Genomic DNA, 14934 nt, shown 5'->3' on the forward strand with positions numbered 1-14934 from the left:
CTTGCTAGACGCACCCTTCCGCGAGTCCTTCCTCACACAAACTGCCCAATATTTTGAAAATAATGCTGGCACGGCGTCCTCCCCCCAGATCGAATGGGATGCATTCAAGGTGGTAACCCGGGGACATTGCTTAGGCACACAGGGCTGCATGCGACGACAGCTAGAGGGCGACTTGACGAGATTGGAAACTACATTACTGGCCCATGAGCAAGACGCGGTGGGTGGCGCAAGCGACCCTCTGACGGAAGCAAAGACAGAACATGAGCGCCTTCTAGAACGTCTGCGTTGTCTCAACTTCGCTGCACACTCTGCCCTCACACATCGCCAAGGCGACAGACCTGGCAAACTGCTGGCCTGGCTGATTGCACGAGAAGACCGCATGACCCCAACATCGGCGGTACGTGGGGAAGGGAGGGGGTTACTCTACACGCAACGCCAAATACATGAAGCGTTCATAACCCACTACACAGCCTTATATCGCTCTCGACTCAACGACCCACCTCCTAACATAGCTGAATATCTCTCACCCCTGCAGCTGCCTACATTGACGGCTGCGCAACAAGACGACCTCGGAGCATCCCTTACTCCTGAGGAACTCCGCGACGCCATTTTCAACTTGTCAAACGGCAAATCTCCTGGCCCCGACGGCTTACCGGCTGAATTTTATAAGGCCGGCTCAGACATACTCATCCCCCAGCTATTAAAGGTGTATGCTGCGGCTGGGGATGACTTCTCTCTCCCTCCAACGCTCAATGAGGCTACCCTCATTTCCCTACTCAAACCTGGCAGGGATGGCGAATTGCTGGGCTCTTACCGCCCTCTGGCCCTTCTTAACACCGATTATAAAATCCTCGCCTCTGCCCTGGCTGAAAGATTAGCCCCCCTGGTACCAACACTGGTGCATCATGATCAGAACGGGTTCGTGCCGACGCGTCACACCTCCTACAACATCCGCCGCCTATTCCGTATACAGGAGTACGCAACACGCCACTGGCCACGTGCCGGGTGCCTGGTGTTGGACCTAGAGAAAGCATTCGACTCGGTGGAATGGCCATATCTGCGGGCGGTCATGGATAAATTTGACCTGCGGGATGACTACGAGACCATGGTTGGCTTATTGTACCGCAGGCCCACAGTTCGTGTCTGCACCGGCACGTTGCTTTCTGATCCCATCCGTGTACAGAGAGGCACCAGGCAAGGTTGCCCCCTGTCGCCCCTGTTGTTTTCCTTGGCCATGGAACCCCTAGCCACGATTCTCCGGACTCTGGGTGTAGAGTGGGGAATTCCGATGGCGGATGGCCTCCACGTGACATCGCTGTATGCGGACGACCTCCTCCTCTATGTTAGAGACTTGGCTGATGTCCCGGGGTCCCTCACTGACATCTTCCACACCTTCGAGGAGATGTCGGGTTTGGGAGTCAACTGGGCTAAATCTGGGGCCTATTCCTTTGACCCCAGCATCCCTGAGAGCGACATATACATTGGTGGCGAAAGGCTGCAATGGTATTCCACGACATTCAGATACCTGGGAATCCACATCTACCGCAATCCTACGGATATCTTGGAGGGGAACATGATGCGGGCGCTGGCATCCATCCGGAGTCAAATTCGGTTTTGGAGAACTCTGCCCCTGAATGTGCCCAGCCGAGTGACGCTCACAAAAATGATAGTCCTACTGAGGCTATTGTACTACTTTGCAAACATCCCATCCTATATCCCCAACGGGATATTCCGGGACCTTGAGGTCCTACTCCGCGGCTTAATCTGGAATGCGGGCTGACCACGAGTGGCACTGACAAAGCTATACATGCCCACTGACTCGGGAGGCTTAGCGGTTCCCAACATGGAATTATATTACTTGGCGGCGCAGATGCAATGGGTGACGGGATGGCTAAGTGGCAAAAACCTGGGGGACACTGCCACGGACGTCACTGCTTGGTCTCACTCACAAATATGCGCCCTGTTCCATCAACTGGCCCGGCCCCCCCCGCCCCCCGCAGATACACCTAGCAGTGGCACATAAGTGTTTTCTGAGATGTCTACGGCTTACCCGATCCACCGTACCATACGCCCCGATACTCCCTCTGCTGGGCACCCCCACGGCCAATGGAGTACTGACGGAGGCGAAGTTGGACAGTTGGTCCACCGCGGGTGTGGAGGCATTAGGAGACCTATACGCTGATGGTGCTCTCCTCCCCTTTGCGACCCTCGCGGGAGATACGACCCTCCTGAATGGGCAATTCCTGTTGCATGCATCCCTCGTCCGCACGCTGACTGCCGCATGGGGTGACATATCTGAAGAACCACCGACACATTACTTCATGCAATACCTCCATGTTATGGGAAATGGCTCCCATATGGTGCATTGGTTAGCGCAAGCCCTTCAGATTCACACACAACCCACTACCTCGCAGCTAAGGGAGAAATGGGCGGCGGACAGAGGGAGGAATTGGACGGACAAAGAATGGGCGATGGTGCTCACTGGGCCAGTTAACATCCCACGCAACCCCCTGATTCAAAAACATACAACTCTACATATTGCACCGCGCCTATCTCACACCGGACAAGATCAACAGATACTTTTCAGTCACAGATACCGCCTGTAGCCGCTGCTCCCGGGTGGGTGCAGACTTTTTACATATGCTCTGGTTTTGCCCCAACATCCAGCAATATTGGGATGAGGTAACAGCGCTGCTTACACACTGCACCAACGAACGCGTGCGAGAACTTGGGAAGCCTGTATTCTAGGGCTGTACAAACGCACTAAACTCAACAAAGTGCCGCCCCGATATTGGGATCTCGGAGTGCTCACGGCCAAACGACTGCTCACAAAGCGGTGGAAGGCCGACACCCCCCCGCATATACGGCACTGGTGCATGTCCCTCACCAATTGGGCACGAGCGGAAGGCACAATATTATGACGGGAGGAGACAGCAGGGCTTAGGAAATTCCCCATTGCACATTACTGGGATGACATCCTCCAATCCTTCCAACAGAAATGCCTAGAACAGGGGATCACTTGAGGGAACTCGCATCTGGCCTCCATACGTTTATGCGGATCACTGCGGACTGCGCTTGCACCCATAGCTCCCCCCACCAGCTCACTTCTCCCCTGCCCCTCCCCCCCAACTGGGTAACGCTGGCTGGGACTCACTCCCCTACGGTCCCTGCCTTGCTGCACATCATTCAACGCACCCTGACTGCTCACCGCCCACTCTGAGCTACCTACACAATGTGCTCTGCTGTCGGCGATGAAACGTTATTGTTCCGCCTCCACATATACACGCCAGCTCCTCCCTTTATGACCTAGACGGAGCCGCCCCACAGGTTGCGCTCTACGAGCATCCCCTGGGTGCCCCTGTGATGGACCCCCCATACGGGCGCGATGACTCCATGATGCCCCTGATCCCTGATCATCAGACCCACACACACGCGGATGCTGCAACCCTACCCTTATTTACCCCGAACACGCACATACACCCAACCCAGAGTCGTTACCCCTTTGTATATAACCCCCCAGTTGAGGTTTAGATGTTTATCGATGCACTGGTTTGGCTCCCTGACCAGGCTTTCTTGCTTTTGTTAGTAAAGACACAGTACGTGCTACACGACCGCCTCCAGACACCATACCCTGATCAATACGCCCGGCCCCCCCTCCCCTTTTCCAGAACCGACAATACACGACATCACCCTAACACGGACAAGGGGACCGGCCGCCACACACACATACTGCCTGAAGATGGGTAGGTGGATCTAGATGGTGTTTCACAACACCGGCTAGCTTGCTCGAACCATCGCTACTGAGTGAAGCCACATTCATGGGACCACTGAGTGCGACGGACATGGCTGTGGCGGTTCCCGCCAAACGCTGCCGTCCTCACAAAATTCTCCCACAAGGTATAATAAGCTATATAGGCATTCATCCTTAACAAATCTGCGATACTGTATCACACTACTCTTCCGCATTGATGCCCCACATCCCCATGGGAGAAGATACTTACTGACATACTTACCGGTTATATACGCTCATGGGTGCGGGCTGTTATCCGGCTATTGACCGTGACGCCCCCACTATTGCTCTACAAAAAATAAAACCTCACAGACCTATTTGCTCATTGAGATATGTGGTTTGCTAAAATTTTTAATGCTACACACGAAGCACATTATGCCGCCGGACCTGATACTGTTGCGTATGGTTGTTGATTCACGCGGCTGGCCCCGAGGGGTTGTAAGCTGTGTAAGATGCATTTTGTACAATAAAGGTCTTTAAAAAAAAAATGGCATGTATTTGTCTTGGTTTTAAAGGTAGAACACATGCACTTAGGGGGCCTATTACTATGGCGCATTTCCCTCATCCACCGGGCCGGCGGAAGCCACCGCCGGCCCGGAGAATGCGGAAAAAACCGCCGAGGAGGCTTGAAAGACCCACCGCCAAATTAGGATGGCTGGTGGGTCTTACAATCTGTCCTCCGCTTTTCCGCCGCGGTCGCCTTCCGACAGCGGCGGAAAAGCATTAACATGGCTGGCGGTGTCTATCAGACACCGCCAGCCATATTAGGATGGAGTACAAAGTATGCTTTTCCACTGCGGCTTTTCCGCCGTGGAAAAGCATACGGACCTTCACTTCGGGGGCCCGTTGCGGGCCCCCTGGGTGAAGGGAAGGTTGGGGGATGCACATGGGGGGTACCTATGGTACCCCCCTGCATTTGCGTGGACAAAGCGGCAGGCACCGCGCGGTGCCTGCTGCTTTGTGCACGCAAATGCCGTGCATACATTTTTAACATTGCGGCGGGTGCAGCTTGAAGCTGCACCCGCCGCAATGTTAAAGATTGAGGATGTGACCGCCACCCTGGCGGTCACATCCTAATCTGCACGGAGGGACCGCCGCAGCCCCTGCGGACGGTCCCTCCTACTCTATGGTGGCGGATGGACTCAGGTCCGTCCGCCATCATAATCGTCCCCTTAGTCTGGCTAGCAGTCTCCCAGCACAATGAATCCTACAATACCAATAATTCCAGTCCCAAAGCAGTAAAATAAACTTCTGGGAAAACCACACAGAAGTGTGGACTTCCTACACCCAGTTTTAAGCATCATATGAAAATTGGATATATACATCCGATCCCCATTGACTTGTATCAATTATATCTGTTTCTTATATGATTTTGCCTCAACCAGCTGTACAAAACAGTGCGAAACACCTACTAATGGGAAAAGTGGCTACTTCATGTAAAGATAATAATTTAACCTTACTAGTTGTATCACGTGATTCCCTACAGCCAACCAAACTCTACATCATTTAGACAGGATTGGGGACTCGGAGTGGGGCAACCACACTCTCATTACAGTTTGTGTCTTTCCTGATTTTTTAAAGCTCCTGGAGAAGAAAGGCCTCTTACAAGCAAGTGCCAAACAAGAAATTGTCCAGCAAATGAAGGAGACATGCTGTTATGTGGCTATGAACGCAGACACTGAACCATTTACATATGTGCCTTACACTTTGCCAGATGGACAAACCATCATTCTAGGGGATGAGCGCTTCAGGTAAATACAGAACATTCTTTTTTTTTTATACAATTATTTGCCGTCTGAATTTGATTTGGTAGTGCCAAACTCCACTTTACCAATGATCCTTTCAAATATATATTAGATTCTAAAGGTACATGGTTTGTGGAAACAGCAATTTCTGTCTCACTGTGTAGTGTAAGCGAACTATGCTGCTGAAAAATGTAAACGTTACATGCTCTTTTAAGGCTAGCCATAGGTAGCTATGGGCAGTGGTAACAAAATAAGCAGGCAACCCATGACACTCTTGACAGGGGTTGCTAACATTATTCATATGGACCACAGAAACGAGTTTTGTAATAGTTGGGTGTATCCCAGTCTGTGTTCAGTGTATCAAGGGGTTAGTAAACCATATCAGCAACAAAGGAACTGTGAGCTGGAATGCAAAAAAAAGTCAACATTGCCAGGTCATGCCTCCTAGCTCTAGTTTCAACCCCACCTGTACATATATGGTGGAATCCTAGCTGGTATATTGTCAGTTCCAATAAGAGTTTGTCAGTTTGTCGGATTATTTGAGAAGCATGATGATGGTACAAGGTGATGGGGACTGTCTGAACTAGATTTTGGCCTTGGATAGAACCACGGTTATGTGTGAAAGGCAAGTAATTGGAAAGCACACTTTGTAAAATCTGGCTTCGTGCAGGGGAGCAAGATAGCAACAGAGTTGCAAAAATGCTTATGCTGCTCAATAGATAGGTGCAGATGGAAAAAAAGGTCATGCATAGCTAAAGTAAGAATCTTGAAGTGCTACTCCCTATTCGCCTAAGAGAGCTGTGAGGGTTTATGAGAATGCATCATTTTTTACACCTGACGGCTAATTGTACAGATGGGCTAGGGCCCTGTTTTGGTCATAGACAAGCCTACTCAGCCACGTCCTAATGATAGAGGGCATGTCACAACATGACCAATGCTTTTGAATGAAGGTTGTTCCATCCAGTGTTTTTTTGGGCAGAAACTGATGGATTTCTGAGTCACGAAGTGTTAGTATCCATTTGGAAGCATTGCCCCCGGTGTGAACGAATATAATTAGAGAAGACAAATCCCAGAGGTAAATAGAAAACATGGGACATTAACAATAAATCTTAGTAATTTATTACACCTCCTTTCACTACATAGTGCATAAAACAGCCATTCACTGATGGGCGGGAAGCAAGACCTCCTAGTGCTACAATATGTAGTAACCTTTTCGATGCGTCGGACGGCCCGCGGCCGTCCAACGTCACGGTGGGCGTGTGCGTCGGACAGCCGGGGGCCGTACGAACTGCTCATGCATCATTCCTCCGCGACGGAGCGGTTAAACTGGTCAGTTCTTTTTTACAGGCTCTTTGCGGAAGTCTGGATTCCATTGGGTTGCTATATATATAGAAGTAAACACTGCAATTTGTTTTCTTAAATATTTTTTTTTATTATTTTGAAAGTCTAACAAATATAACTTCCTCGATCTTGTGCATTTTTATTTTGTAGAACAGCTGAAGTTTTCTTCAAGCCACAACTAACTGGGAAACATGATTATGGTGTTCACGAGAGCCTGGTTCGCTCCCTTCTCCGTTCTGATGTAGACTTAAGGAAGACCTTTGCAGAAAATATTGTTCTCTCAGGTAGTGAATATATATATATTTTTCATTTCTAATCCCTTTCCAAAACAGCAAAATTAAAAAGTGTAATAAACTATGAAGAAGGTGAGTTACCTTCATTTTTGTTTCAATCTTTTTATTGTAATTTACTATTTTAACAATGCAGTACAATAAAAGATCAACAACACCATGTTCTGGGGATAATACAATATCAAATCTAGTGTTGAAGGATATAACAATGATAGCAGGTGGGTAATGTGTCCAGTATGAAGAAATTAGGTTATCGGTTACACTAGGCCATCCAGGAGGGGATGCTAGTGTAAGTTCTGCCGTCCTGTTGTGCACCACAGCGCCAGTCTATGTGTGGTGTGATCTCTGAACAGTGGGCAGAGGGTACAACAAAATGAGGACAAAATAGATTAACTGAGGGAAAGGGGTAACCGCCTGTGACCTGAGGCAGTAAAGTGTTGTATCAGGTGCCTAACTGCTTGTAGCGCGCAGTAGGGATGTATGATGCGCCAGGTTGAGCAGGGATTGAAGGGAGGCGCCCCCTATGGGCCGGCACAGTAGCGATAGTGGCATGTTACCCTAGCGCTGATGAGGCCCCTGTTTCCTCCTGAGTGTCTTCTGCGGATGTAGCCATCTTCAGTAATTCCTCCACGAAAGCCCCCCAGTCTATAGCTAAGGGAAACTTACGTAGCCCCAGCAGGTCCTCCCTCCGTAGAACTACCCCCTCTGCTCTGGCCCAGTTGAGCAACAAGCGCACCAGGCAAATGCATGGGGGGCCACCGGCGCTTTCCATCTTATGGTGATCAGGCGTTTTTACCGTGACTAGACCCAGATCTAAGAATCGTGAGGTGACCTTGTGTTTCCTGGTACTCTTAAAGAGATGCAAAACGTACACATCCCAGTGAAAGGGAATTTAACGTTTAGTGCAGTGAGATAAAGTGGCCGCTATGTCAGTCCAATACTTAGCCAGGGCCAGGCAATACCATATCCTAAGTAGCAGATCTGCATCTGTTAGGTGGCACCTGGGACAACTGGAGTCAGCGCGATGAAAATACTTGTTTATCTGGGAGGGGAGGGGTATTCACGATGGAGGATAAAATATTGAATCTGCCGGAAGCGCTGATTACGAGGGACTCGTGTCGGGCTTTTCAGGATTGCCACCCATTACTTCTTCGACAGGGCACAGCCTAGATCTTCCTCCCAGTGTTGTTTCAGGGGGGTCAGTTTGGATTGTAGTGTGTTGACGAAGGGACGAGGCAAACCAACGTATCAAGTGTCCCCCTGTGCCCATTATGTGCAAGTACTGCAACAGGTGGTGTGTGGGGGGTTATGTTGCTAGGTTACCCCATCTGATTGAGAGTGAAGCAATGAGCACATAGTGTATTTAGAATTGCCCCGGGGGTAGGCTATCTTCTGAGATTAGGTCTGTATATGAGATTTAGGCGCCGTCTCTAAAAAGGTCCCCTGTGTCGTGAATGTCTGCTGTTTCCCAACTGCACAGTTCCGCTGTCGTGATGTACAACCCTTCCCTTGGTGACCCCAGTAAAGGAATAGCTGGGGCATAAGGTGTGGTTCCACGGGTGATGTATAGGCTTCAGCTGTGGCTTTTGTACGCTATGGAGAGCAGCAACGAGTCCGCTCTTCTTGGCTTAGCGTAGGGGTGAAACATGCTGCGCAAAGTGTGGAGTGCCATTGGTGGTTGCAGTGTGGCAGTGTCTAGAGGCTAGCCATCTAGCTGCCCATTGCAGCTGAGCTGCTAATTAGTAGTGCTTGAAATCAGGCATCGCTAGCCCACCCTGTCCTGCCAGCATATATAGCTTCTTAATTGAGACCCTGTGTCTGGACGTCCCCCATAGAAAATCCCTGACCTTTGCTTCCAGTTTACTGAAGTAGAAGGGGGGAATATAAAGAGGCATGGTCGCAAAATAGTAAAAAAGATGTGGGAGGATCACTATTTTCGCGAGGGCTACCCTACCCCAGATAGACAGAGGGAGAGTCCTCCAGAATGCCATCTGTGAGTAAATAGAGGAGGTGGTTCTAGTAATGTTTCCAGTGAACAGGTCAGTTTTGGTAGGATTTATGTGGATACCTAAGTATCGGAATGTGCCGATGCACCATGGCACTGGGACCTCCCCCAGTGAGTACCTGGAGTAGACAGTGAGAACGGGAAGAGGGTGGATTTCACTGCATTGACCCTCAGCCCTGATACTTCAGCGAATTGTGATAGCGCAGAGTAAAGCGAGTGGGGTATAGAGTGGAGGTCTCTTGCGTATAATAAGAGGTCGTCAGCATACAAGAAGATCATATGCGTGCTGAAACCCAGGGGAATACCCATGTCTACCCGGGCATGAATGAACACCGCCAGGGGCTCCACCACCAGGGAGAAAAGGAGTGGGGAAAGGGGGCAGCATTGACGAGTCCCGCGCCCCACCTGGATATTGTCCGATATGTAAGCACCAGTCTTCACGCGAATCGTGTAGCTTTTATACAATAGCCGAACCATGCCTTAGAAAATAGGGGCCTATGCCGAACCTTGGTATTGCCAGAAACCGGTCCTGGGAAGCTTGATTCCGGTCCAGGGAAGACATGGCTTGGCAGTTCGGGCTGGACTGTTCCCATGAGGCACAGGGTCAGACTGATTTGCATATGGCCATGTCTGAACTGGGGTGGCGGAGTGAGCTAAAGAAAGGTGATGGATTAAACCCAGATCAGTTGACTGGGGGTGAGTGTTTGTATTATCAACGCTCCGTCCATCACCACCTTTGTTTTTTCTTGAACCTTGGTAGCACAGCAAAGAGTTAGTTCCACTCAAGAGAGTCAAATGCCCTCTCAAGGTGGAGCACAAGGCATCACAACCGTGGCCAGCTCAGGGGGGCATATTGAGCTACCCTGAAGTAGCGACAAAGGTTGAGCGCAGTGTTTCAGGCAGGGATGAAACCATTCTGATCCAAGTGTACCAGAGAGGGTACATAGAGTGCAAGATGGTTAGCAAGTGCTTTCGTCAGGATTTTATAATCTGTGTTCAGGATCGCCAGAGTCCCGTAAGACCCCAGGGCCGTGGGGTCCCTCCCTGGCTTCAATAGGGAGACGATGTTAGCTACGCAGAGAGAGGGAGGGAGGGTTGCACTGTGGAGAACTGATATTTTGAGTATATGTAGATGTGGTACTATGGTCTCTGCGTAAGCCTTGAAAAACTCAGTGGTGAACCTGTCAGGTCCCGTTTTTTTTGCCAGACGCCAGAGACGCAAGAGCTTACCGGTCCTCATCTACAAATAGGGGGGAGTCTAACTCTAGAAATTGATCAACGGATAGGGTGGGTAGTTGCACTAAGTCTAGGAAAGGACCTATGTGTTGGGAGTCACAGTGCGCGCTGGATCCATAAAGTGCAGTGTAATGCTTGGTAATGGCCTTGTGAATGCCCAGCTGAGTGTGCGTCATCTGCTCGAGCTCATTCCTAAAGGCATGTAGGAGATGGTGTGGACTTTCCTGCTGAAAAGGAATGTGAGCAGCCTACCTGTCCTGTCAGATGATGAGTGGGGGTGAATAGTGGGCAAGGTCATTGTGACAGCGTAACTGTTCTAGCATTTCTAGCCGTTTCGCTCGCAGCTTCCTGAGCTGTTCCCGAGCCTCGGGGCATGTGACCGACAGGGTTTCCCAATGAAGGAGCTTCCGTTCTTTGGTGGTGAGGGAGGTATCTAGTTGTTTGCGTATGCTCCAGGTGAGACTCACGCTAAAAAAAACAATTGATGGACAGAATGCAGAACAATGTCATACATTCACCCCAGTACAGAGATCTGGGCCTAAATACATACTTTATTTGCTCACCATGCCATTCCAGTTGGAACCAGCCATATGCAAATCAGTCTTGACCCTGCGCCCGATGGGAACAGTCCAGCCCGCACTGCTAGGCCAGGCCCTCCCTGGACTGGAAACAAGCATCCCAAGGACCGGTTTCGGGCTTTCAGCCCTCATCAGCCAGCATAGCTTGACTCTAGTGGCATGGAGAGCACTGGACCCACGTCTGGGCAAACCCCTCCCACTTGGGGTAACAAATGCAAAAAGAACAAAGAGAACAATTGATGGACAGAATGCAGAACAATGTCATACAATCACCCCAGTACAGAGATCTGGGCCTAAATCAATCGTTTTTTTGCTCACCATGCCATGTCTTTAATAGCAGTCTTAAAGGCTTCCCATCCTATCGAGGGAGAGATCCTACAGCCGACATTGTGTTCAAAATACCCAATCAATGCCGCCTTCACTGCGCAGCGGATGGTTTGATCTTTCAGGGCTGCCGTCTGTAATCGCCAGGTAGGGATCAGGGGGGACCTCTCCTCCCAGCCCAATGACATGATCTGCAGATTATGATCTGAATTGGTAGGTAGTCTGTGTCATGAATTAATGGGAGCAGTGCTGCTGTTGCTAGAATGCAGTCCAGTCGCAGATGGAGATCATGAACCAGTGAGTATAAGGAATATACCCTCAGATCCGGGTTGCGTGCGCACCATACATCTGTCAGAGACCAGTGCCCCAGCCAGGAGCGCAGAGCTTGTGTGTTTGATGAGGCAGAGGTGCGAGTAAGAAGCGGGAAGGAGCGATCGAGCGAGACATCCAAGACTGAGCTGAATACCCACCCAGTAGCCATGGGATATCTCCCCATTTGGATAGCGTGTTGGAAAGATTGCTGAGGAACGCACTCTGATCAGTGTTGGGAGCATAAATTGAGCATAGCAAGAGAGTCTGCCAGTTGAGTCTACCCTTGATACTAATCCGAGCGCACTGCAGGGTCGACCACAACCTCGTCTTCCTCCCTTGGGATCCCCACTTTCCTCCATATCAGGGCACCTCTCGCCTGAGACGAATAGTTAGTGCTATATACATACCCACGCCAATGGTGATGAAGCCTGTCTGCTTCCATACTTGTCAGGTGAGTCTCCTGTAAGAATGCAATCCCCATGGACCTGCGTCGTAAGTAGGCGTATATGGAATACCTGCGTGCTGGAGTGTGGCCCCTGACATTCTATGAAATGATATCACTGTTTGTCATGTGTCCGGTGTAGGTGTAACAAACTCAGGTTGCGCAGCAGCTATCGTGTGTGGAAATGATAGGAGAGGCCTCAGGTCACTGTGTAGGGCAGCGTAAGTGATGGGGGAAATTAAAATACTCAACCTATGTTGAAGAACTACATAAGAGCGAACCCCAAATGGGGATTGACCCAAACAGATGCACCAAACCATGGTGACTAATACTTAGTCAGATTGACTGTGTAGGGGGGTGCACGAGAGATGGATAGCTCATACTGGCTCATACCCCAGTTACATATTGCTAATAACTGGCCTCCTAAGGCATATATAAATTTTGAATAGCTTGACATGAGTGTGCGGTGTCAAAGAGAGGACTTGAGAAACAGTAGTGTAACTCTACCAAGCCGCAGTCAATATCTATTCTGTAGTTTGATACTGTCTGTTGTGCTATACGATATTGTCTGACGTCTGAGGCGTGATATCTGGAGGGCGAGGAGAGTCTGGATCTGCGGACCAGGCCTGCAAAGAATCTGCGTCCACTTTGGAACTGGAAGGCAACAGAGAGGCGGACTCAGATAACTGTCTGATGGAGTGAAGGGTCGATGCAATGTGTAGTGTGTCCTGGCGTTCTGATAGGATCTGTTCTGGGTCTGGTGCGTTGATGGGCGAGATCAGCAGTATCGATCTTCCACCCCTAACCCTTCAGCGTCCAAGCCTGTCTTTCTTCTGTGCAGAGGGGTCTTCCTAGGGCCTAGGGACCGTTGCCAGCCCACTTTCTTACAGCCAGTCACAAGCATCGGTGGGGGAGTCGAAGAACCGTGATGTGCTGTTATGGATTACTCTAATGCGGGCCGGGAATAGCAACGTGTAGTCTAGGTCTTGAACTTTCAACTGACGTTTCACTGCTCCGAAGTTGGGGCGTCCCCTCTGTACCTGTGCAGCATAATCCGGAAAGAGGGAGACCGAGACGTTTTGTACCTTGGGGTCCGGGTGTCTCCCAACTTCCATCAGCACTGCATCCCGGTGCCAGAAGTTCAACAGGTGAATCATCATCAAAATACTTTCTTTCGGCCAGTGAGGCCATAAAAGTAAAAAGCAAATAAAATACAGTACATACATAGGAATTTAAGAATGTGCTCATCCGTTGCTCGCTACAGCGCACCAGTATACATCTGTTTTGTAAAAATTCACAAGGGATTTAAATGAGTCCCACGAGGTTGCATCAACAGTCTAAAGGCAAACCGATTATCACACTACTATGTAAAGTGCTTGTACAATACATGAGCAGCATGGTGCTATTTGTCTTATACCAAGCATCGATTTCCGTTGAAGTGCGTATACAATAGATGTGCAATGGCGCAGTTGTTACAATAGTCCATTATGCTCGACCATCAGCGTAAGCTGATCAGAGTGTGTGTGCAAAAGGTGCAAAAGTTGATAGTGTTCACATGCTCTTAGAAGTAAGTTCATAAAATGCCTATGTGAAACCTGGCCTATCAATTCTTAAGCCATGCCTTCCCTGGACCGGATTCAAGCTTCCTGGGACTGGTTTCCGGCATTACAGCCGTCTTCAGCCAGGCTTGCTTGAATCCAGTGGCAAAGTGAGCAAGGGACTCACGTCTGAGCATACCCTACTAACTTATGGCGAACAAAGCGGTACAAAAGGGGGTGGTGATGGACGGAGCATCTGAACCAATCAAACACTCACACCCAGTCAACAGATCTGGGTTGAATCCATCACCGTGCTTTAGCCCACTCTGCCACCCCAGTTCAGACATGGCCATATGCAAATCAGTCTGACCCTGTGCCTCATGGGAACAGCCCAGCCCGAACTGCCAAGCCATGCCTTCCCTGGACCGGATTTAAGCTTCCTAGGACCGGTTTCTGGCTATGTCTGAACTGGGGTGGTGTGGTGAGCGAAAAAACGATGGATTTAGGCCCAGATCTCTGTACTGGGGTGAATGTATGACATTATTCTGCATTCTGTCCATCAACTGTTTTTGCATTTGTCACCCCGAGTGGGACGGGTATGCTCAGACGTGAGTCCCGTGCTCTCCACACCACTGGAGTCAAGCTATCCTGGCTGAAGACGGCTGATAGCCAGAAACCGGTCCTAGGATGCTTGATTCCAGTCCAGGGAAGACATGGCTTGGCAGTTCAGGCTGGACTGTTCCTATGAAGCACAGGGTCAAGGCTGATTTGCATATGGCTATGTCTGAACTGGGGTGGTGTGGTGAGCAAAAAAACGATGGATTTAGGCCCAGATCTCTGTACTGGGGTGAATGTATGACATTGTTCTGCATTCTGTCCATCAACTGTTGTTTTTGCATTTGTCACCCCGAGTGGGACGGGTATGCTCAGACGTGAGTCCCGTGCTCTCCACACCACTGGAGTCAAGCTATCCTGGCTAAAGACGGCTGATAGCCAGAAACCGGTCCTAGGATGCTTGATTCCAGTCCAGGGAAGACATGGCTTGGCAGTTCAGGCTGGACTGTTCCTATGAAGCACAGGGTCAAGGCTGATTTGCATATGGCTATGTCTGAACTGGGGTGGTGTGGTGAGCAAAAAAAACATGGATTTAGGCCCAGATCTCTGTACTGGGGTGAATGTATGACATTGTTCTCCATTCTGTCCATCAATTGTTGTTTTCGCATTTGTCACCCCGAGTGGGACGGGTATGCTCAGACGTGAGTCCCGTGCGCTCCACACCACTGGAGTCAAGCTATCCTGGCTGAAGATGGCTGATAGCCAGAAACCGGTCCTA

The 14934-nt window shown here is 49.9% G+C and overlaps 1 protein-coding gene and 1 long non-coding RNA gene across 8 annotated transcripts in view; one reads left to right on the plus strand and one right to left on the minus strand.

Moving 5' to 3' along the window:
- Positions 1-14934, minus strand: part of LOC144762888 (uncharacterized) — a 438864-nt gene that overhangs the window by 371809 nt on the left and 52121 nt on the right. The gene's annotated exons all lie outside the window — the stretch shown is intronic.
- LOC144762887 (uncharacterized) overlaps positions 1-14934 on the plus strand; it is a 258891-nt gene that overhangs the window by 231625 nt on the left and 12332 nt on the right. For 6 of the 7 annotated variants that reach the window (XM_078648184.1, XM_078648182.1, XM_078648185.1 and 3 more), the window contains 2 exons: positions 5372-5541; positions 7027-7160. In XM_078648184.1, coding sequence (XP_078504310.1) covers positions 5372-5541; positions 7027-7160 — 304 coding nt within the window. Of the gene's footprint in view, positions 1-5371; positions 5542-7026; positions 7161-14934 lie in introns of those variants that run through there. The other variant, XR_013596158.1, reaches the window with a different exon arrangement.

Source organism: Lissotriton helveticus, chromosome 6 (assembly GCF_964261635.1).
Source record: "Lissotriton helveticus chromosome 6, aLisHel1.1, whole genome shotgun sequence".
Lineage (NCBI taxonomy): Eukaryota > Metazoa > Chordata > Amphibia > Caudata > Salamandridae > Lissotriton > Lissotriton helveticus.